Genomic DNA, 27599 nt, shown 5'->3' with positions numbered 1-27599 from the left:
TCTACCTGAAATGCAGGAGACGCTGGGTTCAATCCCTGGATTTGGAAGATCCCCTGGAGAAGGGAATGGTTATCCACTCTAGTATTCCATGGACGGAGGAGCCTGGCAGGCTACAGCCCACAGGGTCTCAGAAAGAGTCAGACACAACTTAGCGACAAAACAACAACAGCATTAGCCTGTCACTAGCAATCATGCTCAGATAACAAAAACCTAAGTTAGAACTCTGGATTGTGAAACAAAAATCGAAGGCTCTCTGGATCATCATATATAAGGACCTTCAAGTAAATCTAGAAAAGTTCATTTTAGAAAATGGGAAAGCTCAGTAAATGGGAAAAATTAGAATATGCTTAATTAAATTACAGTATATCTCATATGAAAAGTTAAACACAGTATTAAAATTATAATTTGATTTTCCTGCTAAATATGGTAGTAGGTAGGAAAATGTAGGTAGGAAATATCAAACCAAAAAGCAATACACAAAATTATAAGCATATTGTGATCAGAACTATACCCAGCCATATTGAAAAAAATAAAGTGAGGCAAGGGGGATTTTAGAGGACTTAACTGAAATCCTGTTAAAAGAACAAATACTTAACACAAATGCATGTACTCAAAAACTAGAAGACTATGCCTAGGAGATAGTCTTGTGTTTGTTGGTGATTTATTTTGCTGGGAGTATTTTTCAAGTTTTCTGTAATGTTATATTGCTTTTATGTACAAACTTTGGTTTAAGGTAGCACTCACCCCGGTACAGAATCCACTGCAATAGCAGCATACTCGCTAGAATGATGGACAGAAGCCCCAAAGCTATCGTCACATGGTAAGAGCGAGGGGATCTCGAAGAAGAAGCTGCAAGAATAGAATCCAAGAAAATATCCTGAGTCAGAATAAAAGTCAAAGGAGAAAAGGTCAGGGAAGGATAGCTGGGATTTTGAAGCAATTTGGCCTGGTTGGAACTGCGATCCAGGTCTTAAAGTTTCCTTTCCTGGATCTGTCAGGGCCATGCTCTGAAGTTGAGGGTGGCCACCATTAGCTTCATCAAGGAACATATTTTACTTATCCAGTGAAAGATACTTTTTATTTTGAAATTGTGGCTTGCATAGTTTCATGCTTTAGTGATGAGAATATAAATTAGAACAACTTCTTTGGATGGCAGTTTGGCTGTGTCCAAAAATCACAAAGGCATTAATTTACCCTTTGACTCAGCAATTTCTCTTCAAGAAATTTTTCCTGCAGACATTCACACATGTATAAAATGTCAAATTTTTAAGGCCACTCATAGCAACAATATTTGTAGGGGGAAAAGACTAAATTCAACCTAACTGTCTATCAATAAAAGATGAGTCAAATATATTCTGACGTAGCCATAAAGTCAATATGCAATTTCTAACAATAAAACAAAGACAAGCTTTTTTCATAGATATGGAGTGATTTTTCAAGTAATATAAAGGGAAACAGTTAATAAAACAGTGGTCTGTGAAACAGTGTATGCTAATAGGCATTTCTGAAAATAGACACATGCATCTGATAAAGTTGCTTGTCTTGGGGAGGGGAAACAAGTCAATGGGGACAGAAATAGGAGGAAGACTTTTTATTTTCTTCTGTACGTTTTGAATTTTGAACCATATGATGTATTATTTATTCAAAATTGAGATAAATAAAACTTACATGAAAATAAAATAACTGACACCTCACAAGTGCTTTGGAACCTGTCATAACTGGAAGAGTGATCAGTTTAGGTTGATAATTTGTTTAAGGATAGGACATTACTTCATATTAACTATGTTGCATACAATGTATACCTAAGAATGGTATTTTTTTCATTTGGAAAATTACAAATTTTTCACACCAATTTTTTATTTTAAAATGGTAGTGATCCCTTAGTCTGACAGTGTAGGACTGATAGTGTGAAAGGCAAAAATCTATAAAGTAAGGCATTTAAGTTCTAGTTTTGACTCCTTATCAAATAGATAACCTTTTATTTGGAAATTGAGAAAATAATTCTGCTTATTTGGGCCTCACTTTCAAATTTAAATTTTAGGTAAATGATACTGTAGATGTAGGTATCTATGACGTATTTTGAACTTCTTAAAGAAATTCTTAGTGAAGATAGCTTAAAATGAGACAGTTCTGTATTTTAACTGTTTGGACTGATATATCCAAAAGCATTTGATTTTTTAGTGACATAAAAAAACATATTTGCACTATAAAAGAATATTTAATGAAATAAATGTTGATATAGATATTACATTAAGTATAAAAAAGTATCAAAACATAATTGCATAAATTGTATATGTGCAACCACAATTCAGTTTAAAAAATTAACTGAAATTTAATATTTTTAATATACTTTATATTAAAAGACTCTTAGTGAAGTACTTGTAGTAAAGTCAGTACAAAAAAGCAAACATATGTCAAAATAGTAATAGTGATGATCACCATGTTGTAAAATTATTAGTGATTTTATTTTATTATATCTGCTCTCATAGTTTCTCTAATTCCTATAATGAGCATGTAATGCTTTTTGTATTTCTCCTGGAGAAGGAAATGGCAACCCACTCCAGTATTCTTGCCTGGAGAATCCTATGGACAGAGGAGCCTGGCGGGCTACAGTCTGTGGGGTCGCAAGAGTCAGACACGACTTAGCAACTAAACCACCACCAATACTTTTCTAAAGAGATTTTTAATATTGTCTTAATGCTCCTAACCTATTTTCTCATTCCCAAGCAGAGCACCCCAGAAAGCTGGTGTAGGAATAAACATACTGGCAATAGATAAGAATGTGCAGTGTCCACTGGATACAAATAAAAAACCACTTGCCTGGAAGTCAAAATAATTATAGTCAAGTTTCAATTTATCACAAATTGTGTGATCATGTACATAAACTTTAAAATGCACATTCTTTTTGATTTAACATTTCTATTCCTTAAAAATTAGCACAGACCTTACCCCAAAGAAGGAAAAATAAGTACAAATAAAATGTTAAATGCTCTATAATTTATAGTAATAAAAATAAATCTAAATGTCTAAGTATAGTGAAATGATTTAGCAAATTATAGCAGTGATTTCAAGGGACAATACTAAAGCTTGTAATAAGACTGAGGCAAAAAAGAGAGAAGGCTTATGGAGCTACACTAAAGAACACACCTCATGGAAGTTTGCTCCCTAAGACATAAAATCAAATACTAATTTTGGCACTTACACAGTTATCTGCCTTCTCAGAAAGTGTTTTCTCGGGGTTCTATGTAAGAATGGTTTGTTTCATCTTCAAATTCCCAGAATCACATGGTCTAGTATCTGTAATGCTCTTAATACCTTCTTCCTACACTTGTCACCATTCTGGTGCAACACTGGGGATGTGGGGAGGACCTAGTTATATGAAATAACTTCTTTTCTGACAAAATCTTAATATTACCCTGTGGCAAAATTATTGGTGTCCTTCTCTTCATTTCATAGCAAGAAAAACAGAGATGCCTAGAATTTGCACAGCTGGTCCACAGTTGCCCCAAACATTCACAAAGAGATAAAGTTCTCCCAACAAAATTCTTGCTTTAGTTCAGGAGCAATAAAGACAAACAAAATTGCCCGAGCTTGTGTTTCATAGATAAGATGATAGAAGTGAAGGGTTAGAAAACAATTTACCTGAAACCTAAGATCAGATCCTCAACCACATACAAAATTTTCATATTCCAACTCTGGTCTTCAAAATGAACCAAAAGCGTTTCTCCAAATGACCTTCTATTTTTCTGCATCCTCTACTGCAAATGTATTCTCCGTCTCATTCATTCACCTAGCCTATGGTGACTATGGACAGTTTTCCACACTCATTTGGTTAACTCACCTTTTTGCTGCCGTCGGTCGTCCTTCTGAGCTTGGGGTTCAGCAGGAGACTTTATTACGGAATAAGTAACATTGTCAGTCATCTTCGTCTAATATCTTTCACATTCAGTTGAGAGAATAAAATTATACAAGTGTGAAGAGACAGGCGTAAGTGAGGAAACAGCCCAATCTCTAAACTGCTGGCAGGAAACTTGAAGGTTTAAAAAAAAAAATGGTCCAACATGACAAAAGCAGAAGTAATTTTTCAGGAAATGGTTCAAACTCTGGGGCTGCCTATAGACATTAATGTTCTAAACTTTGATTTTTTGATGTTTTATTTATTTAACCTCACTATACTCTCTAGATGCTCATTAAGTACAAATTAAATTGACTCCCCATCTCACATAATTCTATTGACCAAGGAAATGTTGCCCTTAAGTTCGGTAATTCAATTATGGAAACTGGAATAAAAATATGAGAGTGGTTCCTAGCTATGAATTTATCTCAGATTTTATATTTGCTTGTTCCCTTTTAAGAAAAGAGATGAAAAATAAATAAATAAATAAAAGAAAGGAAAACAGATGCATGCCAAATGAGACTGATCTCATTGTTCCTTGGAGCTTTGGGTAGTGGTATGTGATAGAGAAATGGGAGGTTGGTTTGCGTGTGACAGGAATCATGGGAGAAATGGGCTCTTGCCCAGATATATGTTCTGTGAGTGAGTTATAACTCTGTGTTCCCCAAAACATTATTCCAATTATGCTTTAATCTTTACCCTTCACAGATAAGAAATTTCATTTAATTTTCTCTCCTTGTTCTCTTATTTTTATATGCTGAGACAACCACAAAGAGGAATAAATTAAGTAGATACATAGTAAGGTATCATTTGCTATTGTTCAGTCACTCAGTCGTGTTCAACTCTTTGCGACCCCATGGACTGCAGCATGCCAGCCTTCCCTGTCCTTCACTATCTCCCAGAGTTTGCTCAAATTCATGTCCACTGAGTCAGTGATGCCATTCAACCATCTCATCCTCTGTCACCCCCTTCTCCTCCTGCCTTCAATCTTTCCCAGCATCAGGGTCTTTTCCAATGAGTCGGCTCTTCGCATCAGGTGGCCAAAGTATTGAAGCTTCAGCTTCAGCATCAGTCCTTCCAATGAATATTCAGAGTTGATTTCCTTTAGGATTGACTGGTGTCAGTAATTTATTTCAAATAGGTGAAATCAAAATAAAAAGTCAAAGAAAATAAAAGGGAATTGAAATTCCAGGAACAGATAGGGTCACCAAGTCAGAATGTATAAAGACAGAAGAGAAGAAAGAGAAACAGGGAGAGCATAGTAATTAAAAAACTAATAAAATTCTATTGCCAGTCGTCACAGAGTGATACTGGACTTGGCCTTCAGCCAAAACACTCTACATGACAAAATACATGAGGCAGCTGTTCTCAGGGACGGATCAGGCAGCACTGTGACACTTGAGAGAACACAAAAGCACAAAGGTAAGCGCCATGGTCACTCTGGTATTCTGCCCAGGACCACTTTCCAGCCCCAAACAGGAAAATGAATCCTAAAATAGAGCAGGAGTCTCATGAAGCTGAGGAGGCAGAGATCCAAGTTTTGAGCTGTTTGTTGTTGTTCAGTCACTCAGTCGTGTCTGATTCTTTGTGACCTCATGGACTGCAGCACACCAGGCTTCCTGTCCTATCACCATCTCCTGGAGTTTGCTCAAACTCATGTCCATTGAGTCGGTGATGCCATCCAACCATCTCATCCTCTGTTGTCCCCTTCTCCTCCTGCCTTCAATCTTTCACATACCTGGAATTTGCAGATCAGGGTGACTGACATGAGAGAGTGGCACAAAGAAAGGTGTCCAAACCCATCACGTGAGCTCATCCTCTAAGTCCCTGGCCAAGAGCCAGCTGCACAGATAGGGCAAGACTCTGTGGTCCCTGCTGAGAGGACCTCCTGTGGTCATGCACCAGTGGTGGTACAGTGCTGACCAGTGCAAACAAAGAAACAAAGCACAGCCTGACAAAAAGATTCACCAATAATTGAGCTGCCTTAGAGAATGAACGTTGATGCCCTTAAAAGGAAGACAATATAAACAAAATGTGGTCTATATGTATGTTGGGGAGGAGGAAATACACCCCCCCCCCCAGAGTACTTGTGGCTGGACTAATAATAAAATTGACACAAGACAGATTAACAGGAGAAAAAGAAACACATTTTAATTCATGAACATGGAGGATTCATAGAAATGGGACATAAGAGGTGACTAAAGCAGGCAGCTTTTACACTTTGCATACAAAGAAACAATAAATTTGTGAGGAGCTGACTAGGCAAAGAAACTTGGGTTTTGAGTGACCAATCAGTGAAGAATATAGACAGAGTTGGGCACTGGGGTAGTAAATAAAAGAAGTAACAAGATTTGTTTATACGAGCTTCTTGGCACCAAATTCTGTCTTTGGTGATAAGGGTGGACTTCTATTAATACCTCCAGAGGTGGGAAGCACTCCCATCACAGAAGAGGCTTACTTCCTGCTTTCAGGGAGACAGAAAGGAAGGCCACAGAGTCACTCTTGAATCAGCCATTTCTTAAGTAACTTTAATTGAGAATAATCAATGTGCCACTGAGGCATATTTGGGGGTAGTCTACCCTGGGCCCCAACAAACACATACAGTGAAATAATATTCGGTCTTTAAAATGAAGAAAATCCTGTCACACCCCATAACATGGATAAACCTTGAAGGCTTTAGTTTAGTTTCTGCTTTACTCTTGTCCAATTCTTTGCAACCTCAGGGACTATAGCCAGCCAGGCTCCTCTGTCCATGGAATTTTCCAGGCAAGAAAAGTGGGTTGCCATTTCCTCCTCGGGGGGATCTTCCTGACCCAGAGATCGAACCTACATCTCCTGCCTCCCCTGCATTGCAGGCAGAAAGGAAATACACTGGTCAGAAAAAGACAAACACTTTGTGATTCCTTCCACTTATACAAAGTATCTAAAATAGTCAAATTCATACAAACAGAAAATTGGTTGGTGGTGGCCAGGAACTGGGGAGGGGGAGAAATGGGGTGTTGTTTAATGGCTAAAGAGTTTCAGTTTTTCAACATGAAAAACTTCTGGAGATTGGCTACATAACAATGTGAATATACTTGTATTTGTCTGCCTAGACTGTCATGGCAAAATGCCATAGACTTAAACAATCGAAAATTTTTTTCTCACTGTTACGAACACTGGAAATTAACAGGCTTGAAGAATTGGGGTCTGGTGAGACCACTCACCTTGGGTTGCAGCAGCTACCTTCTCACCATGGTCTCAAACAGCCTTTGCTCTGTGCAGGTATGCAAAAGAGAGAGAGCTAGGGATCTCTGTACTGTCTCTTCTGATAATGACATTAAGCTGATCAGAGTAGGACCCCACCATTATGACCTCATTAACCTTAATTATTACTTTCTTACCGTCCCTTCTCCAACAGAGTCACACTGGAGGTTAAGCCTTCAGCATATGAACTTGGGGGTGGGAGGCGACACAAATATTCAGTCCATAACAATACTTAACAATACTGAACCAACACACTTTAAAATGGTTAAGATTTTTTTTTAAAAAAATGAAGAAGGAAAAAAGGAAGGCAACATAGGAACCAGGGCTCCTTGAGGAAATGACTAATTCTAGGGCCAGGATGGAAAATACACAAGATGAGCCTGGAGCATCTTTTAGTCTTTTAGTGCTGGAAAAGCTCCTGAAATCCAAAATGAAACAATTAGAGCAACAAAATTAATTGGATTATATTGTAAGTATTGGATGTATTGGATTATATAACCCAGGAAATTTTTTTAAAAAATTATGAACCCACAGCAACTTATTTTTATTTATTCTCAACAAATAAAGATTGTATACATTTAAGATATACAATATGATTTGATATAAGTATTCATTGTGAAATAATTACCACAATCAAATTAGTAAAAATGTCTATCACCTCCAATAATTACCATCTGTGTGTGTGTGTGTGTAGTCGGTGTGTGTGTGTGTTATATGTAGTGGTGGTAACACTTGAAATCTGCTCTCTTATAAAATTTCAAGTAAACAGTAGTCACTATGATATACATTAGGTCTCAAGAACTTATTCATCTTATAACTGAAAGTTTATACCCTTAATCAATATTTCCCATTTTCCTCCACCCCCCAATCCCTGGTAACCTTTCTACCCTGTGTTACTACAAGTTCAACCGTTTTTTGTTGTTCCAAATAGTGAGATCATGTGAGATTGGTCTTTCTGCAGACAGTTTCACTTAGATAATATCCTCTGGATTTATCTATGTTGTTGCATAATGGCAGAATTCCCTTCTTTCTAAAGCTGAATAATTTTCCTTTTTATACATACATCTCACATTTTCTTTATTTATTCATCTATCACCAGACACAAAGGTTGTTTCCATATCATAGTCATTCTGAGAAATGCAGCAAAGAACATAGCAGTGCGGGTATCTCTTTGGAATAGTGACTTTTTGTTGGTTACATACCCAGAAGTGGGACTACTGTATCATATGGTGGCTCTATTTTTCATTTTTTTGAGGGGCCTCAGTGTTCTTTCCCATAGTGATTATACAAATTTACACTTCCATTCATTTTGGTTTTTCCTTTGTTCTGCAGAAACAGTTTGATTTGCTCTGTGTGTGTGTGTGTTAGTTGCTTAGTCGTGTCTGACTCTTTGCAACCCCATAGACTGCAGCCCCACCAGGCTCCTCTGTCCATGGGATTCTCCAGGCAAGAACACTGGAGTGGGTTGCCGTTTCCTTCTCCAAAAGGAAAGAAAGAAAGTGAAGTCACTCAGTCGTGTCCGACTCTTTGCGACCCCATGGATTGTAGCCTACCAGGCTCCTCCATCCATGGAATTTTCCAGGCAAGAGTACTGGAGTGGGTTGCCATTTCCTTCTCTAGGTTGACTTGCTGTAGTCCTACACATTTATTTTGGCTTAGTTGCCTGTGCTTTTGGTGTACATGCCAAAAAACTCATTGCCAAGACCAAAGTCAAGGAGGTTTTCCCCTGTTTTCTACTAGTAGTTTTATGGTTTCAGATCTTACTTTTAATTTTTTAATCCATTTTGAGTTGTTTTCCTGTATGGTGTAAAAGGGGGGGGGGGTGCAATTTCATTCTTTTGCATGTGGAAATCCCATGGACAGAGAAGCCTGGTAGGCTATAGTGCATGGGGTTGTAAAGAGTCAGACATGACTTAGCAGCTAACAATAAAAACAGTCCAGTTTTCCCAATATCATTTATTTAAGAGACTATCCTTTCTCCATTGTACAGACTTGATTCCTTTGTCAGAAATTAGTTGATTAATAAACATGAAGTTGACTTTCTTCATATACATGAAGAAGGAATGATGCAGGCAAAATCAAACTGTTCTTCCTATCTTTTTTTTTTTCCCCTGAGGTTATTCTCAAGTTGTTGGCTCTGCTGTGTTGCTAATGCTTCTTAAGTGAACTCCCGAGGTCTCCCAGAGCAATTTTTGCTAGTAGATAGCTATCTAATTGTTGTTCTTTGTAGGAAGGGCAAAGGTTGGACTCTCCTACTCTGCCATCATGCTGATGTCACTCCTCTAAATCTGTACTGATTTAAATAAATGACAATAAATACACAAATGGGGGAGAAGTTAAAATTTTCCTTACAGAGATTCCAAACAATATATGGAGATATTCCTGCCTCATGATGTGCAATTTATTCCTTCTCCCCTTGAGTGTTGGAAGACTTAGCGACTTACTTCTGAAGAATAAGGTATGGATGTGAAATACAGTAATTTTATGGCAGAGAAACCTGGCAAACAACTGAAACCCATGAACAGGGTTAAATGTGTGAACCACTAGTGATGTCGTGTTGAGATCATGCACCTGAACATGATGCAATGAGAAAGACACCTAATCACTAAAGTATATTTCACCAAAATCCTTAACATCAGACAAACATGAAAAATAATCAAATAACTCCAGTCTGAGAAATATTCTACTGAATATCTAATCACTACTCTTCAAATTCATCAAGGTCATAACAACATAAAACACCAGAAAAGACTACAAAATAATGAAAACTAATGCAAATGTAAAAAACTAAATGTAAATGGGCTACATCCTGGAATAGGAAAAATAAATAAATAATGGAAAATCTGCCGGGAGCCGTTATGGGAGGTCCCGCCCGTGACGAGGTCATGAAGAAAATACCGGGCAGGCAAGGCCGTCCGGGACCCCATCCATGACGAGGTCACGAGGAAAAAACCTGACAGGCAAGGCCGTCTAGGATAAGGGACCCTCCAGGTTGGCCTCGGCCTCTACCCCACCCTGTATCCTCCCCCCTTTTTCTGCTGTTGTTCTTGTTTGCCCTGCTGCGGATTCTTGTGTTGCCTGCCGAGAGCTCTCCTGCTCCTCTTTCACTGAATGAGGACCAACTTAAAACCCTAATTAATAAATCTCCTGGACGCTGGTACCCTATGAAGGGGCCAGGGATGAAGGAAATGCTTCAATTCAAACCCTTTTGCTGGCATTCTGGCTTGTGTGATAAATATGTGCTCTCATTGCAAAAAATGCTCTTGATTGTTCTAAACATCCTAAGCACAGTACGCTAACAAAAGAAACTATTAAGCATAGGCCCCTTCATGGGGTGAGAAAAGCTCCACAAACATGATAGCCACAAATGTGCCTAAAAATAGAAAATACTTTAGATAGAGATTAGCTGGCGACTTCTTGCAGGTAGTTAACTTTTAGACTAAGAGCCTGTTTTGTGCCATATCTGCTGTTTTTGCAGTCCTTCGCATTTCTGTTCTGTAAAAATGTAATCCTATCTAGTTCCCATAGAGATGACGCTTATTAGAAAGAAAATAGATTAATTATAAGAAAAACAGGGTCGGCTACTGAAGTTGCTTAAGTCACACCAGGTGCAAGCCATAAAATGTTAGCAGGCCTGAAGGCCAAATGATAAGAAAGACTCTTGTGAACGAAAAGTATGTGGGTGACATCCAGTTTCTGTTGAAGGTCAAGTTGCTGTAATGTTTTGAGATGACCTGTGTGTAAGCAATATGCACTTCCCCCAAAAAGATGTTGTTAAGGGTATAAAGGGGCCGTGCAAAAATAAACTTCAGACTTAGCCCCGAGCTTTGTCTCACTCTCTCTCTCATTCGCCGACGCCGTTCATCCTGAGGGTTCCCCTGGATCCTGCTGGGGCTGGACCCCGGCAGAAAACTGGTGAGATTCAAAGAAAAACTGGAGTTAGTTAATAATAATGTAGCAATGTTTATTTCTTGGTTTTGACAAATGTACCATGATTATTTAAGATATTGACACTGGGGGAATGGGGTAAAGGGTATAAAGGAATGCTTTCTACCTTCTTTGAAACTTTGAAGAATTTCAGCAGAGAAGTAGAAACTATAAAATAGAACCAAGTGAATATTCTAAAACAGAAAAAAAAAACAATATCCATAAATTTTTAGTTTAACATTCTTTCAAAAATGAGATTAACAGCAAATTCGAGATAAAGAAAAAAATCAGTGAATGTTAAAAAAAAATCACTGAATGTGAAGATCTATTGCTAGAAACTCTCTAATATGAAGAAAAGAGGAAGAAATGAACTTCTCTTGAGTTCACAGAGTTTCAGTGACCTGTAGGATAATGTCAAGTAGTGTAACATAAGTGCTATATTTCTGAGGCTCTAGAAATACAGGAGGAATAGAGAAGCACAAGAATTTGAAGAATTAATGGTCAAATAATCCCCCAATATAGTGCAAAACTTAACAGCTATGAGAAAATGAATCCCAATGAGGATAAAAGGAATATCACACATAAAGAATAATGTGATAAAACTGCTGAAAACCAAAGATAAAGAGAAAATAATGCAAGCAGTCAGACAAAAATAACACATTAACAAGGGAGAACAATGACAAGAATTGTAGCTGAATTTTCATCAGAAACCAAAAAGGAGAAAGACAACAAAATGACATTTTTAGAAAGGTAACAGAATAACACTATTGGTTCAGCCACTACAAAAACAGTATGGAGGTTCCTCAAAAAATTAAAAATAAAACTACCATATGATCCAGAAATTCCATTTCTAGGGACATATCCAAAGGAAATAAAGTCACATTCTCAAAGAGATACTGTGCCTCCATGTTTATTGCAGCATTATTTTTAATAGTTAAGACATAGCAATAACATGTGTCCATCAATTAATGAATGGTTAAGAAAATGTGAGACATATACACCTGTCTCACATTTATATATACATATATGTATGTACGTATGTTCAGTTCAGTTCAGTCGCTCAGTCATGTCCAACTCCTTGCGACCCCATGAACCGCAGCACACCAGGCCTCCCTGTCCATCACCAACTCCCAGAGTTTACTCAAACTCACGTCCATTGAGTTGGTGATGCCATCCAACCATCTCATCCTCTGTTGTCCCCTTTTCCTCCTGCCCTCAATCTTTCCCAGCATCAGGGTCTTTTCAAATGAGTCAGCTCTTCACATCAGGAAGCCAAAGTACTTGAGTTTCAGCTTCAACATCAGTCCTTCCAACGAACACCCAGGACTGGTCTCCTTTAGAATGGACTGGTTGGATCTCCTTGCAGTCCAAGGGACTCTCAAGAGTCTCCTCCAGCACCACAGTTCAAAAGCATCAATTCTTCGGCACTCAGCTTTCTTTATAGTCCAACTCTCACATCCATACATGACTACTGGAAAAACTATAGCCTTGACTAGACAGACCTTTGTTGGCAAAGTAATGTCTCTATTCTTTAATATGCTGTCTAGGTTGGTCATAACTTTCCTTCCAAGGAGTAAGCATCTTTTAATTTCATGGCTGCAATCACCATCTGCAGTGATTTTGGAGCCCCAAAAATAAAGTCTGTCACTGTTTCCACTGTTTCCCCATCTATTTGCCATGAAGTGATGGGACCGGATGCCATGATCTTAGTTTTCTGAATGTTGAGCTTTAAGCCAACTTTTTCACTCTCCTCTTTCACTTTCATCAAGAGGCTCTTTAGTTCTTCTTCACTTTCTGCCATAAGGTGGTGTCATCTGCATATATAGGTAACTACAGAGTGCTGAGTAGTTTCCTGTGCTATTCAGAAGGTTATTATTAGTTATCTATATATAGTCATGTGTATATGTGAATAAAACCACTTTCTAAACAAAGTAAACTAGTTTACTATTACTAGTAAACTAGTAATAGTTTACTGGTTCAGACCCCATTATTAGCCCCCATTACTTTGCGTGTGGGAGGAGGGGCTGGATGTGGTGCAGTGTGGGGAGCATCCTTGCTAATGAAGAGGCTAGAGGCCCAGAGCAGGAAGGCAAAAAAATAACCTCTAACTTCTACTTGTACCTCTGACAAGAACCTTGAGATCAGTTCTGACAGGTGGCTCCCAGAAAGGGCACTGAGCCTGAGAAGCAGGGAGTGGCCCAGGTCATTTGCAACTGGATGGAAAAGGAAGTTCTCCCTTGCCCCCACTCCCGAAGAAGAAATTATTCCACTTTTGTTGTTGTTTAGTTGCTAAGTTGTGTCCAACTCTTTTGCAATCCCATGGACTGTAGTCTGCCAGGCTCCTCTGTCCATGGGATTTCCCAGTCAAGAATATTGGAGTGGGTTGCCATTTCCTTCTCAGGGGATCTTCCTGACCAGGGATTGAACCCATGTCCTCTGCATTGGCAGGCAGATTCTTTACTCTACTGGGAAGCCCTACTCAATTGCATTTCAGTACCTTTCTCCACCTCCCACACATACACTTCTCTCCCTCCAGCCTAACACTACTCTGGGAAATAACCAAGACGAAGGCTTCTGAAATGACCAACAAATGAACATCAATTTTAGAATGAAAGTTCATTATAAAGGGGATTTTTGTTTTTTTCCCCTGCTGTATCCCCCAAACTTGTTACAGTATCATTGCTCTCAGTATCTTGTTGAATAAATTGATAAGATCAAATCAATAGTAATGACTTAAATGACTGGCAATCCATGCAGCAAATTATACAACCATTAAAAAATGTATTTGTAAATTTCATGATATGGCGAAATAGTTGACTTAACTTTTTTTTTTTTTAAGAGGAAAGGAATAACCCTCATGAAGGAAATACACAACCTCGTGGTAACTCTATGGATTTCTGATTAATAGTTCACTGTGTTTCCTGATTACAAGTTATTTTTATTACCAGGAAGCAACTCATCTTTCAATTTTTTTTTAAAAGACACATCCAAACCCAACCCAAATATGCCCCCTAGCCTGAATTGAATGCCCTAGGTAATTTTTAAAAAAAGACTCAGGATGGATTCTATACACCTATACAACTAATTTACCCCTAAACGATGAAAACAGAATGCTAACTCCACAACTTAAGAGCTGGGGAGTCCAAGGTAGGTAACTTAACCTCCATCGCCTTTAATTTATTCATTTGTAACGTTGGGATAAGGTATTTCCTCATTAAGGTGAGCTTGGTAGTGAATTCATTCTCGCCTAAAGCACTTTCAACAGTACCGGGCACTGCGGGGCTACGCAAGTGTTGGCTTCTTTTATTATTCATTCAAAATGCTGTTCAAGCTCTGGTGAGGATAACAACTCAAAATCTAGTCCCCATCCGCCAAGACAGAGGGAGGCAAACGCAACGGAGGAATCTGAGCAGAAGGAAGCCAGCCTGAAGCTGATCGGAGCAACCAGCGGGTACTCGAAGGACGGCGGGATTCCGTCTCAAGAGGGTGAGTCCCAGAGTCACTGGGGATCCAAACCAAGTTCTCACAACGGGTAGGACTTCAACACGCGGCTAAGACGCCAGATGTGAGGGACACCGCGAAGGCTCTCGGCCAAGGCGCAAAGACCAAAACGGAGTTGCTCGGGTCAGAATTGGTTGCAGTGTTCATCACACAAAATACCACAGGGGTGACAAGGTTAAGTCGAATAGTAACAACCGTCACACTTCAGGGTACTAAACCGCAGACAGGACGTAAAGTGACGTTAAGAAAGTCAGGATGACGACCCAGTCAACGCTCTCCACTATCGTCTAGGTGCCGATGTGGGACATCAAGTGATTCGCGGCCGGCACACGGCGAACCAGCGTCTCCCTCAGGCGGCAGACGTTGAGGCAGCACCCGTTCTGAAGTAGCACCAGAGAGAAGCAGTCGCGCGCGAGAACTACAGCTCCCGCCACAGCCTGGGGGCAGGCCCCGCCCCGCACTTCCGCTTCCGCTACCGCCCTCTCGTGCCGCCACCGCCCTCACGTGCCCCCTCCGTCCAACCTACCAGGGAGCGTGACCGCGCGTGACCCCGCGTGACTGGGGGCCGGAGCCGAGAGGCCAGGAGGTGGGACTCTGGGACCCCCGTTAGTAGAAAGGCAACCCGAAAAGGTGGAACTAAACTCGAAACTCTCGATAGGGATTGGAGTTGTTACGATGGAGAAGGAGCCTAACGCCCACGATCCTGGCCAATCAGCGTCCGGGATGATCTGAAAGGCCGGAAAGGGGAAAGGGGCCAAATGGTTCTGCGGTCACATGCCGCGGGGTCTAGTGGGAGGAGCAGTTGCCCAGCGGCCACCCGGAGCTTCCTGTTTCCGGTTCCCAGAGTGGAGCTCAGCTAATCGCTAGGAGGGACGCTGGCTCCGCCACGAGCTCTGGGACCCGGGTCTGTGGCCGGCCCCTCGCTGGCCCTGTCTGCGAGCGACGGGCAGCTGCTGGGCCGGGGGTTCTGAGCTTTGCCTGCTCTCTTTGCACGTGACATGTGAGTATGAGGGGCGTGGAGGAGGAGGGGCTGGAGAGTGCTCACCCCTCGTGGCTGTGACGGGGGCCGGGATCTCTTAAGTCTCGCTTGACCCGGGTCTTAGCCCAAAACTCCACATAAGGAGCCCAAGGGCAGAAAAACAGAGGCGTGAGGTTGGGGAGTCACAGAGTCCCCGAGGGAGTGAGGGAGAAAGGATCTCCAAGACTGGAGAGGGGATTTTAGTGTTTGGAAGGCAGGGAAAGGAAGATCGCTAAGTCTGGAGTCCGCTCGAGGTGTTACTGCATACCCGTAGACTGGGTCTTGGCCCGCATCGTGGAGGGAGGTCAAGGGGCTTCATTTGTAAAGGGTATGGCCCTCAGCAGTTGGAAAATCGGGAGATCAGACGCAGCGGGATTGTCTGGAGCCCTCGAAGAAGTTTGAGGGAGATGAATGTGTGTGAAGAGTCCTCATAGAGGGATTTGTGTTCCTCTTTGTAGGGAGCTTCAGCGTTTGGTCCATAGAGCTGATTTCCTAAGGCTTTTCAACGTTGAGCTGTTCAGCTAGTTAGGGCTACTCTTCCAGAAGTGTGAGCTGCTGGAGACTGGAGATAAGGGCCGCCGTATCAAAAATGAGCCAGAGAGAAGAAAGTAGAAATTCCAGTGACAAACGGGAAATGTTCATGGCTAGTCTTAAGGACCGGGGAAAGTGAGTGGTACAGGGGCCCAGCGATGTAAAGTTCTTTCCAGTTCCTGGCTCCATCATTAGTCATCCCATTGAAGGAGAAGCTTTTAGCATTAACCCAAATGAATCTATCGTTACAGAACAAGAAAGTTGAAAGGGATGCTTCAAAATCTTTAAGCCGTGCTGCTTAAACTTGCACCTTGAGGATCTAATTGTAGCACATTAAAAAGAGACTACCCAGCCCTTGGATTTCATCCCCTTGTGTGTGCTTGTTTAGTTGCTCAGTCGTGTCAGACCCTTTGGGCTGTAGCCCGCCAGGTTCCTCTGTCCATGGGGTTTTCCAGGCAAGGATTCTGGAGTGGCGTGCCGTTTCCTTCTCTAGTTCATCCCCTTACTGATACATTATTGCACTCCTTTTTTTATCAGGTAGTTTTCAGAAAATATCTTTATGCCATGACTCATTCCGGTTGCCTTATTAACTTCATACACCTTTTAATACTTGTATAACCTAAAGCAAGTAACTTCAGCTCTATAAGAATCAGTTTCTTCATCTGTAAAGTGGGGGAAATTATACCTGCTTTTCTGGGTTGTAAAGATTAATAAACATAAAGCTCTTAGCACATACACCACAGAATCAGAGAAGCAGCTCAAATGTAGCCAAACCTTAAGCAAGAAAGAGAAGAATATAAATTTATTCTTATCCTATCTTTTTGAACCAATGAGCAAATAAAAGATAGCTCAACTCAACTAATGCTGACTGCAGGGTGTTTAGCTGTTCATCCTTTCCTAGTTGTGGGAGAGTCTTTGTTCTAATTTGGGGAAAGAAATCCTCAACTGTTAACAGATAAGGAACTAACTTTGAAGCCAAAGAACACAGCCTTCTGTGCAAGCATCCCTCCAGAAAACTGGTCCTGGAAAAAAGAATATCAGTCTAATAAAAGGAGCCTCATTTCATTTTAGTCAGTTGGTCACATTGTGTGTTGAGCAGTAAGTTAATTTAAGGAAGCTAGGAGTTGGAGGTCTGGGTTCTTCATTCTGCCTTCTGTTCTGTGAAGTGTGAGAGGTCACTTCCCCTTCTTGCTTTGTCAAAAAGAAAGCAAGACTTTGGCTGCCTGCTCTGATCATTCCAAAAAATTAATGTGAAAAGAAAATGTACATGTAGTGGTTAAGTGTAACCATGAGTTCAGAGCCTGACTATCTGGTTCACACTGCTCACTTACTATGTTTATTTTTCTCATCTGTAAAATAAGAGTAATTGTATTTACTGCATAGGGTTTTGGTAAGGCTTACCTGGTTAATGTATGTTAAATTCCATACATACATTAACCAGGTAAGCCTTACCAAAACCCTATGCAGTAAATTCCTGGAGAAGGAAATGGCAACCCACTCCAGTACACTTGCCTGGGAAAATCCCATGGATGGAGAAGCCTGGTAGGCTACAGTCCATGGGATCACAAAGAGTCGGACACGACTGAGCAACTTTACTTTCACTTTCACACATGTTAAATTCCTAGCAAAAAGCAAGCACTCTGTTAACTGTTTTCTATTGATGCTCTAAATGTATTTATGGGAGAGAGTCTCAAATTTGGGGAGCTGCTCAGGTGGTACTAGTGGTAGAGAACCTGCCTACCAATGCAGGAAACTTAATAAGAGACGGGTTTGATCGCTGGGTTGGGAACATCCACTGGAGAAGGACATAGCAATGACTCCAGTATTCTTGCCCAGAGACTCCCATGGACAGAGGAGCCTGGCGGGCCACCATCCATAGGGTCACAGAGTTGGACAAGACTGAAGTGACTTAGGACACATGCATGCTCAGACTTTGGGGTTGGCTGTACTTACTCTCTGCAGACACCAAGTCAGGGAGATGACTTCCCAAGTATTGGTTGCCCTAGTGGAATGTGGGAAACAGAACATCAAGTGTAATTTTGTTTAACTGTTTCTTGTGGTGCCTTGGCGGTGTGGTCAGCCACTTCAAGATGAAGCTGAACATCTCTTTCCTAGCCACTGGTTGTCAGAAACTCATTGAGATGGACAATGAACAAAAACGTCGTATCTTTTCTGAGAAGTGTATAGGCACAGAAGTTGCTATTGACGCTCTGGGTGAAGAATGGAAGAGTTGTGTGGTCCGAATCGGTGGTGGGACGAGCAAACAAGGTTTCCCCATGAAGAAGGTGTCTGGGCCCATGGCAGAGCCTGCACCTGCTACTGAGTAAGGGGCATTCCTGTGACAGACCAAGGAGGACTGGAGAAAGTGCAAATCTGTACATGGATGCCAGTCTGAGTGTTCTCAATTTGGTCATCGTAAAAGAGGGAGAGAGGGATATTCCTGGCCTCACTATGCAACTGTGGCTTGTCACTTGGGGTTAGCAGAAGAGCTAGCAGAATCCACTGTGGTCTTTCTGTGTGGCCACAAGTATGCTGCGAAGTAGCCCCTAAACAAGGAAGGTGAGAAACCTAGGACCAAAGCTCCCAAGATTCAGCATCTTGTTACTCCAGTATTGTGCAACACAAATGTCAACGTATTGTCTGAAGAAACAGCGTAGTAAGAAAAATGAGAAACAGGCTCCAGGAGACACTCAGCTTTTGGCCACAAGAATGAAGTGGGCCAAAGAAAGACTCCAGGAACAAATTGCTAAGAGACGAAAGCTGTCCCCTCTCAGAGTTTCTACCTCTGAGTCTTGAGTCCAGTCAAAAATGAGATGTCCCTTTAAAAAAAAAATGAGATGGTCTAAGAGTAACAAATAAGTAAGATCAGACATTCAAAAATATATATATATGTTTAGGATAGTGGAGAAAATTTATTCAGGTGCCTATTAGTACCTATTAAATTCTGCTTATTTTATGTTTTAAATAGAATCAATGGAATCAGTAGACCAGCATGAAGAAGAATTAGAGGACTTCAAAGAGTATTCAGGCCAAAGTCTAGACTTGCAGTATGAATATATTTTGTTGTAAATGAGAAAAAGTTGGAAGAATTGAATCTTTGTATCAGGAAAATTGGTGATACTTTATAAAATTAGCAGGTAGCAATGGCCTGGGGGATGGTTAATGAATACCAAAGTGAATTCTTCTGCAATAGTAAATCAGTGTACCCTGGGTGTATAAAGGGGCTTCCCAGGTGGCGCTTGTGGTAAAGAACCTGCCTGCCAGTGCAGGAGACATAAGAGACGTGGGTTCAGGAAGATTCCCCAGGAGGACGTTGTGGCAACCCATTCCAGTATTCTTGGTTGGAGAATCCTGTGGACAGAGTAGCCTGATGGGCTTCCCTGGTAGCTCAGCTGGTAAAGAATCCACCTGCAATGCAGGAGACCCTGGTTCAATTCCTGGGTCAGGAAGATCCCCTGGAGAAGGGATAGGCTACCCACTCCAGTATTCTTGGGCTTCCCTGGTGGCTCAGCTGGTAAAGAATCCGCCTGCAATGCGGGAGACCTGGGTTGGGAAGATCCCCTGGAGAAGGGAAAGGCTACCCACTCCAGTATTCTGGCCTGGAGAATTCCATGGACAGAGGAATCTGGCAGGCTACAGTCCATGGGGTCGCAAAGAGTCAGACATGACTGAGCGACTTTCACTTTCACTACAGTCCGTTCATAGGTGTATAAATGAAATTAGAGAAAAGAAAATGAGTTTGGAAAAACAGCCACATGTTTCCATACCTCAAACAGTTCAAGCATCATATGAATTGGATGTGTTAATTGTAAAGTGACTTGGTGATTCTCAAGAGTTATCAGCAACTGGAATGTAGGACGACAGTTATACTTACTAGAAATCTAGAAACTCTTGGATTTCATGGCTTGAGGTGGGTGTTAGAATACTTACTCAGACCACTCATCTGGACCTCATGAAGTTTGTTCATCCTGTCATTTAAATGGTTGAATGATTTTTTTAGAGATGAGACAGAACAGATAGATGTCAAATCTTAGGTGCTGTGGTTATGTTAATCTCTGTTCGTCATTTTTGTGGTAAGTATGAACAAAGACTGTTAGATGCTTCTGAATATTAAAATGAGGACTTAGGGCCCAAAGTATTCAGGTCTCTTTCTCTGTTTTACATCTTTCTTAATAACTTTCAACTAGCCCTTATCAAGTGTTCATTGTAATTCAAGTATTATCTTAGGAGGAGGGTTGAAGTAGTTTTAATGAACTAGTATTAGCTTTAAATAACGAAACATCTCAACCTAACTTCTCACCAAATGGTGGAGGCAAGGATATCTCCATCAGGCTGTCATAAGTAATTCTTTTATGTTCTCTGCTTTCCCTTTGCTCAGCCCTATAGTTATCTTCTGAAGGACTTACCTATGAATTAGACTGAATGTGATTGATTTATATAGTATCTTGACACAGGTGATAGATAACTATTAGTATATGTGTGTGTATATATGTACAGATGTATGGGTTTTCTGACACAAGTAGATACTAATATGTGTGTGTGTGTGTTTATATATAGATGTATGGGTTTCCTGACACAGGTGATAGGTAGATATTTGTGTGTGTGTGTGTGTGTGTGTGTGTGTGTTTCGGTTTCCTGGAAAAGTGATAGATATTAATTTGTGTGTGTGTATATATATGTATAGATGTGTGGGTTTCCTGACACAGGTGATAGATATTATTATATATATTATATGTGTGTCTATATGTGTATAGATGTATGGATTTCCTGACACAGGTACTTTGGTGCAGAGATATTGAAAGGTACTATTTGTTGCAGGTGCCAAAGAATCTTACTGTTCAGCAAGATCAAAATACTCTTCATTGGTGACACTTAAGTATTCTCTAAGCCATTGATTGATTCTTCTGACAATTTCTAGGACCAAAAATGTATTCTTGTTTTATGCACACATTGCAGAAATCTCAACAACTGTCTGTGTACACTAACTCTGCCCCACTAACTCTGCTGTCCACTTTGTTGATTGCACATGAAAGGGGCAAAGTAAGGACTGGAAATGAGAGTGGTATCAGGTGAGGGAATCACGTAGGAAGAGTCTTTTAAAATATGTTTTAAGACTTCCCTAGTTGCTCAGTGATAAAGAATGCACTTGCCAATGCAGGAGACACAGGTTCTTATCTGTGGTCCAGGAAGGTTCCCCCATGCCCTGGAGCAACTGATGCCATGTGCCACGACTGCTGAGCCTGTGCTCTAGAGCCCAGGAGGCACAACTACTGAAGCCCACAAGCCCTAGAGCCTGTGCTCCACAACAAGAGAAGCCACTGCAATGAGAAGCCCGCGCACCACAACTAGAGAGTAGCCCCCGCTTGCTGCAACTAGAAAGAAGTTCATGCAGCACTGAAAACCCAGCACAGCCAAAATAAATGAAATTATTTTTTAGAAGATAATAAAAGTTTTGGGGAAAAAAGAAACCTGGAGACTTAAGCATCCAATTCTGTATATTAGATAATGAGGGGAAAAGAGCTTGAAATAGAGACAAGAAGGTAAAGCCTCGCATCATAATAATGAAGAAAACTGGCTAGTGTAAAGTAATAGGTGGTGGGTGGAAGATTAACAGGTTAAAAACAAAATGCCATTCATTTATTACACATTCATGTGCTCTATTTCTTTCCCTGATCCTCTCCCTGTTTCCCCAAAATACACATTCCCTGTCCCAAAAGGATGTCCCCCCTCCACAGCTCCTGGAGGACTGGCCTGCTCCTGCTGCTGCTCTTCTCCGTGGCAGTCAGAGAATCTTGGCAGACTGAAGAGAAAACATGCGACCTGGTGGGAGAAAAGGGTAAAGAATCAGAAAAAGAGTTGGCTCTCCTGAAGAGGCTGACACCACTATTTAACAAAAGGTAAATGAGAAGAACCTTAAAGGCCTTGAGAAAAAACAACTTTATTAAAGAATCTCCTATTATTGACTGTATTAATTTTTGTTATATGACTACTGAATATAGAGGGAATACATGTATCATAACCTCCTCTGAGAGATGGTTCTAATCTGTATGTTCACAATGTTGGCCTTATTTGGCCATGCTGTCTTGCTTTTCTGTATGATGGAGAGCACGTGCTTAGCCCAGTGTTCAGCAGTGATGTGCAGATACTTTATGCAGAAGAGTAGCTGTTTGTAAGATTGGACCCAAGAGACCAGCTTGTAGGAATTAGAAAGCATTATTCGATACCTTGATATTCAGAAGTATCAGATGAACATATTTGGGCCTACTACTACATCATCGTAATGGCTTCCCAAGATGGTTCAGTGGTAAAGAATCTGCCTGCCAAGCAGGAGATGCAGGTTCAGTCCCTGGGTTGGGAAGATCCCCTGGAGAAAGAAATGGCAACCCACTCCAGTATTCTTGCCTGGAGAATCTCATGGACAGAGGAGCCTGATCATGGGGTCACAAAAAGTCGGACACTGAAAATGAAAATGAAGGGGGCTTTCCTGGTGGCTCAGATGGTCAAGAATATGCCTGCAATGTAGGAAACCTGAGTTTGATCCCTGGGTTAAACATGACTAAGCAACAACAACATGTCATCATAAGTGTCAAGAATCTTCAGATACATAAATCTGAAGATAATCTTTAAGGAACTAGGATATGTATCATGAGCGTACACCCTTATTCACAGGGAGGTACTAGCTAATACTTCAGCGTAGTCTAGGACAATTATTCTAGAAATATCTAGAATACTGTCTTGGAGTCTGTATTTTCATCAGTCGTCATCAACAGTTAAGTCTGTCTGGGTCATGGTTAACCTCACGATGTAATAAGATATTCACTAGGACATTTAGCCATGATGTTTGATAAATAAGTTGAACGCACTGTTGTTTGAACGAAGCTTCTCTTTCTAAGGCTGACAGCTCTAACTGTCCTCTCCCTCCTCTCTCTGCGTTTCTGCTCCCAGCTTTGAGAGCACCGTGGGCCAGAGCCCAGACATGTACAGCTATGTGTTCCGGGTGTGCCGAGAAGCTGGCAACCACTCCTCTGGGGCAGGCCTGGTGCAGATCAACAAAAGTAACGGGAAGGAGACAGTAGTTGGGAGATTCAACGAGACTCAGATCTTCAATGGAAGTAAGAGTCTCCCTGTTGATCAGCTCACTGAATCCCTGTGATAACCATGTATGTCTCGGCCCTTCCCAGGCTGTATCATATGGATGTGTGTGGTTCAGCTCACCTGAGATACCTGCAAACCACAAAACACCCAGCTCCACCACTCCACCACAACCAAGGCTCAGGACATTTATATGTTTGTGTTAAAGTGAGATTAAGCTTTTTGAAGGCCAGTCATTCTACAAAAGTCTCCCCACCAACTTGAGTTATGTTGATAATATTTCTCAAAAGTCATAAAATCATTGCTGGAAAGGACTATGTGAGCAACTATGGTTTATTTTATTCCCTTAAGCAGATAAATAGATAACTAAGTGCAGATTGTTGTTGCTGTAAATAACATAATAAACAATGTCAACAGTTTGGGGCTGGGGTCAGAAGACTAGATTTTTGATCCAGCTCATATTTAATTATCCTATGACTTTGAAAAATCATTTGACTTTTTGTTTTCTCATACGCAAAGTTGGAAGGAGAATCCTTGCCTTGGTCACCTCACATGATTATTAATCAAATGATGTTTTGCAAAAGAAATTTGAACAAGTAAATATTGAAGAAGGAAAAGTGTCCCCAGTCTTCAAAGTCATCCACTTTGAATTTATCTGTGGTTAATTTAAGATCTTAGGCTTTCCCTTGCCACCCAGTAATTGAATGAAGCCTCTTGATGTTAGCAGGTGTTCAGAGAATGTGAGTCATGACTCACATGGATCATAATTGTATTTGCACTATCGGTTGCCTACTTTTAGTGTGGGAAATCAAGATTATTCTTGTATGCATATCTGGTTCTTAGTTGTCTTAACAAGGGAACACAAACTGTTGTAAAGGGGCGGGTTTTAACTGGTATTTCTGGTATACCAGAGCTCATCCTGAGGGTTATTTTAACTAAAACCAACTTCACTGAACTTGGTTCCACACTCCCACAGTACCCAGGTCTGTCTCTGCTTTTCCCCCACCCCCAAGCTCCTTTTTCCTTGTCCATCCTCAGGTAATTGGATCATGCTGATCTATAAAGGGGGTGATGAATATGACAACCACTGTGGCAGGGAGCAGCGGCGAGCAGTGGTGATGATCTCCTGCAATCGACACACCCTAGCGGTGAGGCACCCCGGGATCTGGGAGCCTAGAGAGGAGATGAAAGGACTGACCTGAGGTGGTACAGAAAGTCCAGAGGGAACAAGATAATTGGGGTGGATGAGGTAAAACTAGACATTCAGGGACTTCCCTGGCAGTCCAGTGGTTAAGACTCCCCACTTCCAATTGCAGGGGACATGGGTTCGATCCCTGGTTGGGGAACTAAGATCCCACATGCCATTTGGTAGCTGCGAAAAAATTTTTAAAAAGTAGAAGTTCAGTTTTTCCCTGAGTCAGAGGCATCCATCTTCCATCATACATGGAAAATAAGTTCTTAAACCAAGAGAAAGCAAATGTTTGGGGGGAGGGGGGGGTTGTGGGTTTGTGCTCCTTTTCAGACAGGCGTCAAAAGCAAACACCTTACCACATAAATGTTGTGTCTGTCCTCTTACCATCAGGACAACTTTAACCCTGTGTCTGAGGAGCGAGGCAAAGTCCAAGATTGTTTCTACCTCTTTGAGATGGACAGCAGCCTGGCGTGTTCCCCAGAGATCTCCCACCTTAGCGTGGGTTCTATCTTACTTGTCACGTGAGTCCTTCTTCCTTTATCAGTCCAAGCCTTTTTTTTTTTTAACTCAGCAATCACTTGGAAGTATACGGGTCCAAATAGTGTGTGTGCATTTGTATGCTATATTATAATTGGAGGGGAAAGAAGTCTGTGAATATCCTCTTTAAACTCTGCAAGTTTAAAAAAATGAGACTTAATGTTTTATCCCCAATAATATATGCATTTGGAGATGGGGTTTTTTCCCTGCTGGAGGACTGGACAGTTTTTATTACTCTCCCATTATTAGATTAATAGAACTTTTGAAGAAATTGGACTGTTTATCTAATGGTGATTGTTCTCAACCCTAAGTGAGTCACACACTGTCTTGCTTTTTTCTGATCCAAAGGTTTTCTCAGACAGCACTCTTAATTGGTTCTCTCAGGCTCTACCAGCCCCCTTTTTCTTTCAACTGACTACCCTTCTGTTTTTCCATTTTTATGGAACAGCTTAGGAAACAGGTAACAATGAATGGGCTTTACTGATTCTCGGATTTTGAGTATAGATGTCTTTCTACCTCACAGGTTTGCCTCACTGGTCGCAGTCTATATCATCGGGGGGTTCTTGTACCAGCGACTGGTGGTCGGAGCCAAAGGAATGGAGCAGTTTCCTCACTTAGCCTTCTGGCAGGATCTTGGCAACCTGGTAGCAGTAAGTAACAGGGCAACTGGGAGACAAAACAGGTGACTGACCATTCATCCTGGTTTGCCCAGACTTGAAGATTTCCTGAAACACAGGACTTTTGGGTGCTAAAACCACCCCAAGTCCCAGCAAACCAAGACAGTTGGTTGCCCTAATACAGGGTAATAAGTAACATAGCACCTTAACGTCTGACCTTCCAGACTGACTGGAAGAACGGTACTGTTGCTTAGATTTATGATACTGATCCAACTATTTAGGGGCCTACATGAGGAGAGGGTGTTTCCCCAAATTCAGTTTAGGCCAATCACTGGAGCTTTGGAGTTTTCTGTTCATTATCCCTGGAGAAAGCTAGTTCTTGCCACCTTCTTAGACAATAAACACACTGTACCCACCTGAAGGTTGCCGATTTCACATGATCACCTCTTTTGCTCTTCCCCCTATAGGATGGCTGTGACTTTGTATGCCGCTCTAAACCCCGAAATGTGCCTGCTGCCTATCGTGGTGTGGGGGATGATCAGCTGGGGGAGGAGTCAGAAGAAAGGGATGATCATTTATTACCAATGTGATTGCACTTTAGATGTCCAGCTTCTTCAGCCCCCAAACCAAAGCATCCTCTGGCAGATTTCTGAAGCAGCCTCCACTCCAGTCTCTCATCTCACCCTCAGTCTCGCTCTTGCTTTCTGGTTTGCTTTTGGTTTGCATCCACCTGTCAGTAGTAGAAACGCCTTTCCCTTTGTTCCCTGTTTGGTTTTCCCTCCCGAGAGGTACAGCTGCAGGACAGAGATAATATAATAGGGCCAATCACAGCAGAGGCTGTTGCACTGTGTCTTCATACCAGAAAGTACAAGTAGAGGAGTTGCTGTGAGCAAAAGGGTGCAGCAGGCTCCCTGACTCTTTTTTAAACACATTTTCACAAGTTTTTGAGACACTGGATTTCTTTAATTAAAAAAAAAAACATTATTTATAGGTTTGATTGCTTTCATGCTGTCACTCTGCCCTACAGTAGTCTCCATGAGAGTCCGGATGTAATTTGCTGCTGGGAACTGTTTTGCAGTGATTACTTGGTCAAAATCCAAGGACTGCCATTTGGTCTGAGCCTGGACCAAATGAGGTTGTAGACTTATTTCTCCCACCTCGGGTCAGGATGGAAACTGTGAAATTTCCCAGGATTACAAGGTAACCAAACATCATTGGCTGGCACTGGAGTGACCTTACAGCTGGAACTGGGCCCTGGGTCATCATCTTGGGTTACTGGTCCACCTGCAGCTAAAATACCTAATCCGCAAGTCCAGCCCATTGGAAGGGATGCTGAAATGGACCTCCTGTGCCACCAGGGTTGCAGAAGCAAGAAGTCCATTTACCTTGTAGTGGGATACCCTTGATGGCTTGCTTCTCCCACTTGCAGTCAAAGCTGGCAGAGCTTTTCTTACTCCTGAAATGCTCCCTCTACCAGTATTTCTAAACATGTTGCACTTTCCTTCACAGGCATTTGTTTTGGCTTTTTTTTTTTTGGTGCCCTCCAGTCTCCTGGAAAGGGAATGGAAGCAGAAGTGGGACATGCAGGGCCCTGCCATCTTCGGCCCTGGGTGCAGGCTCCTGCTGCGCCTGTCCTTGCTTCTGGCTCAGGGATGTGTCTTCTTACCTAGCATATCTCCGTGGGGAGAGGGGCTTAAACCTCTGATGCTTCCGCCCTTCCATTTAGGCCACATGCCCAGAAACCTGGCCTGATCTTTGTGTGACAGGGAGCCTAGGCCGCTTAAGAGGAACGTGGCTCCCCTGGCCACATAAGGACTGAATCAATAAGCAGGGGGCTTTTTTAGCCTTTAGGAAAGAAAATGAAATTATTTCATCTTTGGACTTTTAGATACTTTTAGATATTTCATCTTTGGACTTTGGAATGGTATTTTTTCTTTTCTAAGCAGGGAAAATGATGTTATAAAAGCATTTTTCTGTTACTTGTTTGCATCCCTCCCCCATACTCTGGTGTTTTAAAAATGCGAAAAATATATATACATTTTT

At 41.4% G+C, this 27599-nt stretch overlaps 2 protein-coding genes and 1 long non-coding RNA gene across 6 annotated transcripts in view; 1 reads left to right on the top strand and 2 right to left on the bottom strand.

The window, feature by feature from the left end:
* The window catches only part of KLRG1 (killer cell lectin like receptor G1), a 28676-nt gene extending 24571 nt beyond the window's left edge, over positions 1 to 4105 (bottom strand). Inside the window, exons 1-2 of one of the 2 annotated variants that reach the window (XM_020904635.2) lie at positions 3842 to 4105; positions 745 to 849 (exon numbers count right to left, since the gene is read on the bottom strand). In XM_020904635.2, coding sequence (XP_020760294.2) covers positions 745 to 849; positions 3842 to 3923 — 187 coding nt within the window. In that variant the 5' untranslated portion in view covers positions 3924 to 4105. The remainder of the gene's footprint in view (positions 1 to 744; positions 850 to 3841) is intronic. The other variant, XM_020904634.2, reaches the window with a different exon arrangement.
* A 6975-nt stretch (positions 4106 to 11080) lies between these two features.
* On the bottom strand, positions 11081 to 15183 carry LOC139033957 (uncharacterized). Its single transcript, XR_011486430.1, has 2 exons — positions 15096 to 15183; positions 11081 to 14949 (listed from the first exon to the last, which is right to left on the bottom strand). It is a non-coding gene; the product is annotated as an uncharacterized lncRNA (long non-coding RNA).
* Positions 15064 to 27421, top strand: M6PR (mannose-6-phosphate receptor, cation dependent). 3 transcript variants are annotated; one of them, XM_020869911.2, is made up of 7 exons: positions 15064 to 15155; positions 21836 to 22015; positions 23064 to 23230; positions 24249 to 24358; positions 24793 to 24923; positions 25463 to 25589; positions 26024 to 27421. In XM_020869911.2, exons 2-7 carry the CDS (start codon positions 21837 to 21839, stop codon positions 26144 to 26146), a joined length of 837 nt encoding a protein of 278 aa, XP_020725570.2. In that variant the 5' UTR covers positions 15064 to 15155; position 21836; the 3' UTR covers positions 26147 to 27421. The 3 variants fall into 3 exon arrangements, with proteins under 3 accessions (XP_020725570.2, XP_070320136.1, XP_020725569.2); XM_070464035.1 differs by lacking the exon at positions 15064 to 15155 and adding an exon at positions 15397 to 15569 and having other exon boundaries at positions 21854 to 22015; XM_020869910.2 differs by lacking the exon at positions 15064 to 15155 and adding an exon at positions 15397 to 15569.
* The last annotated feature ends 178 nt before the right edge of the window (positions 27422 to 27599 follow it).

This window comes from Odocoileus virginianus, unplaced genomic scaffold (assembly GCF_023699985.2).
Source record: "Odocoileus virginianus isolate 20LAN1187 ecotype Illinois unplaced genomic scaffold, Ovbor_1.2 Unplaced_Contig_11, whole genome shotgun sequence".
NCBI lineage: Eukaryota > Metazoa > Chordata > Mammalia > Artiodactyla > Cervidae > Odocoileus > Odocoileus virginianus.
Note: the sequence above shows the minus strand (reverse complement) of the source record. Positions and strands in the feature narration are given on the sequence as shown.

Excerpts from the sequence above, each read along its gene's own strand:
- M6PR (XM_020869910.2), top strand. Across the intron at positions 22,016-23,063 it reads ACACCACTATTTAACAAAAG|CTTTGAGAGCACCGTGGGCC; the intron begins GTAAATGAGAAG and ends TTCTGCTCCCAG. Across the intron at positions 25,590-26,023 it reads ATCTTGGCAACCTGGTAGCA|GATGGCTGTGACTTTGTATG; the intron begins GTAAGTAACAGG and ends TTCCCCCTATAG.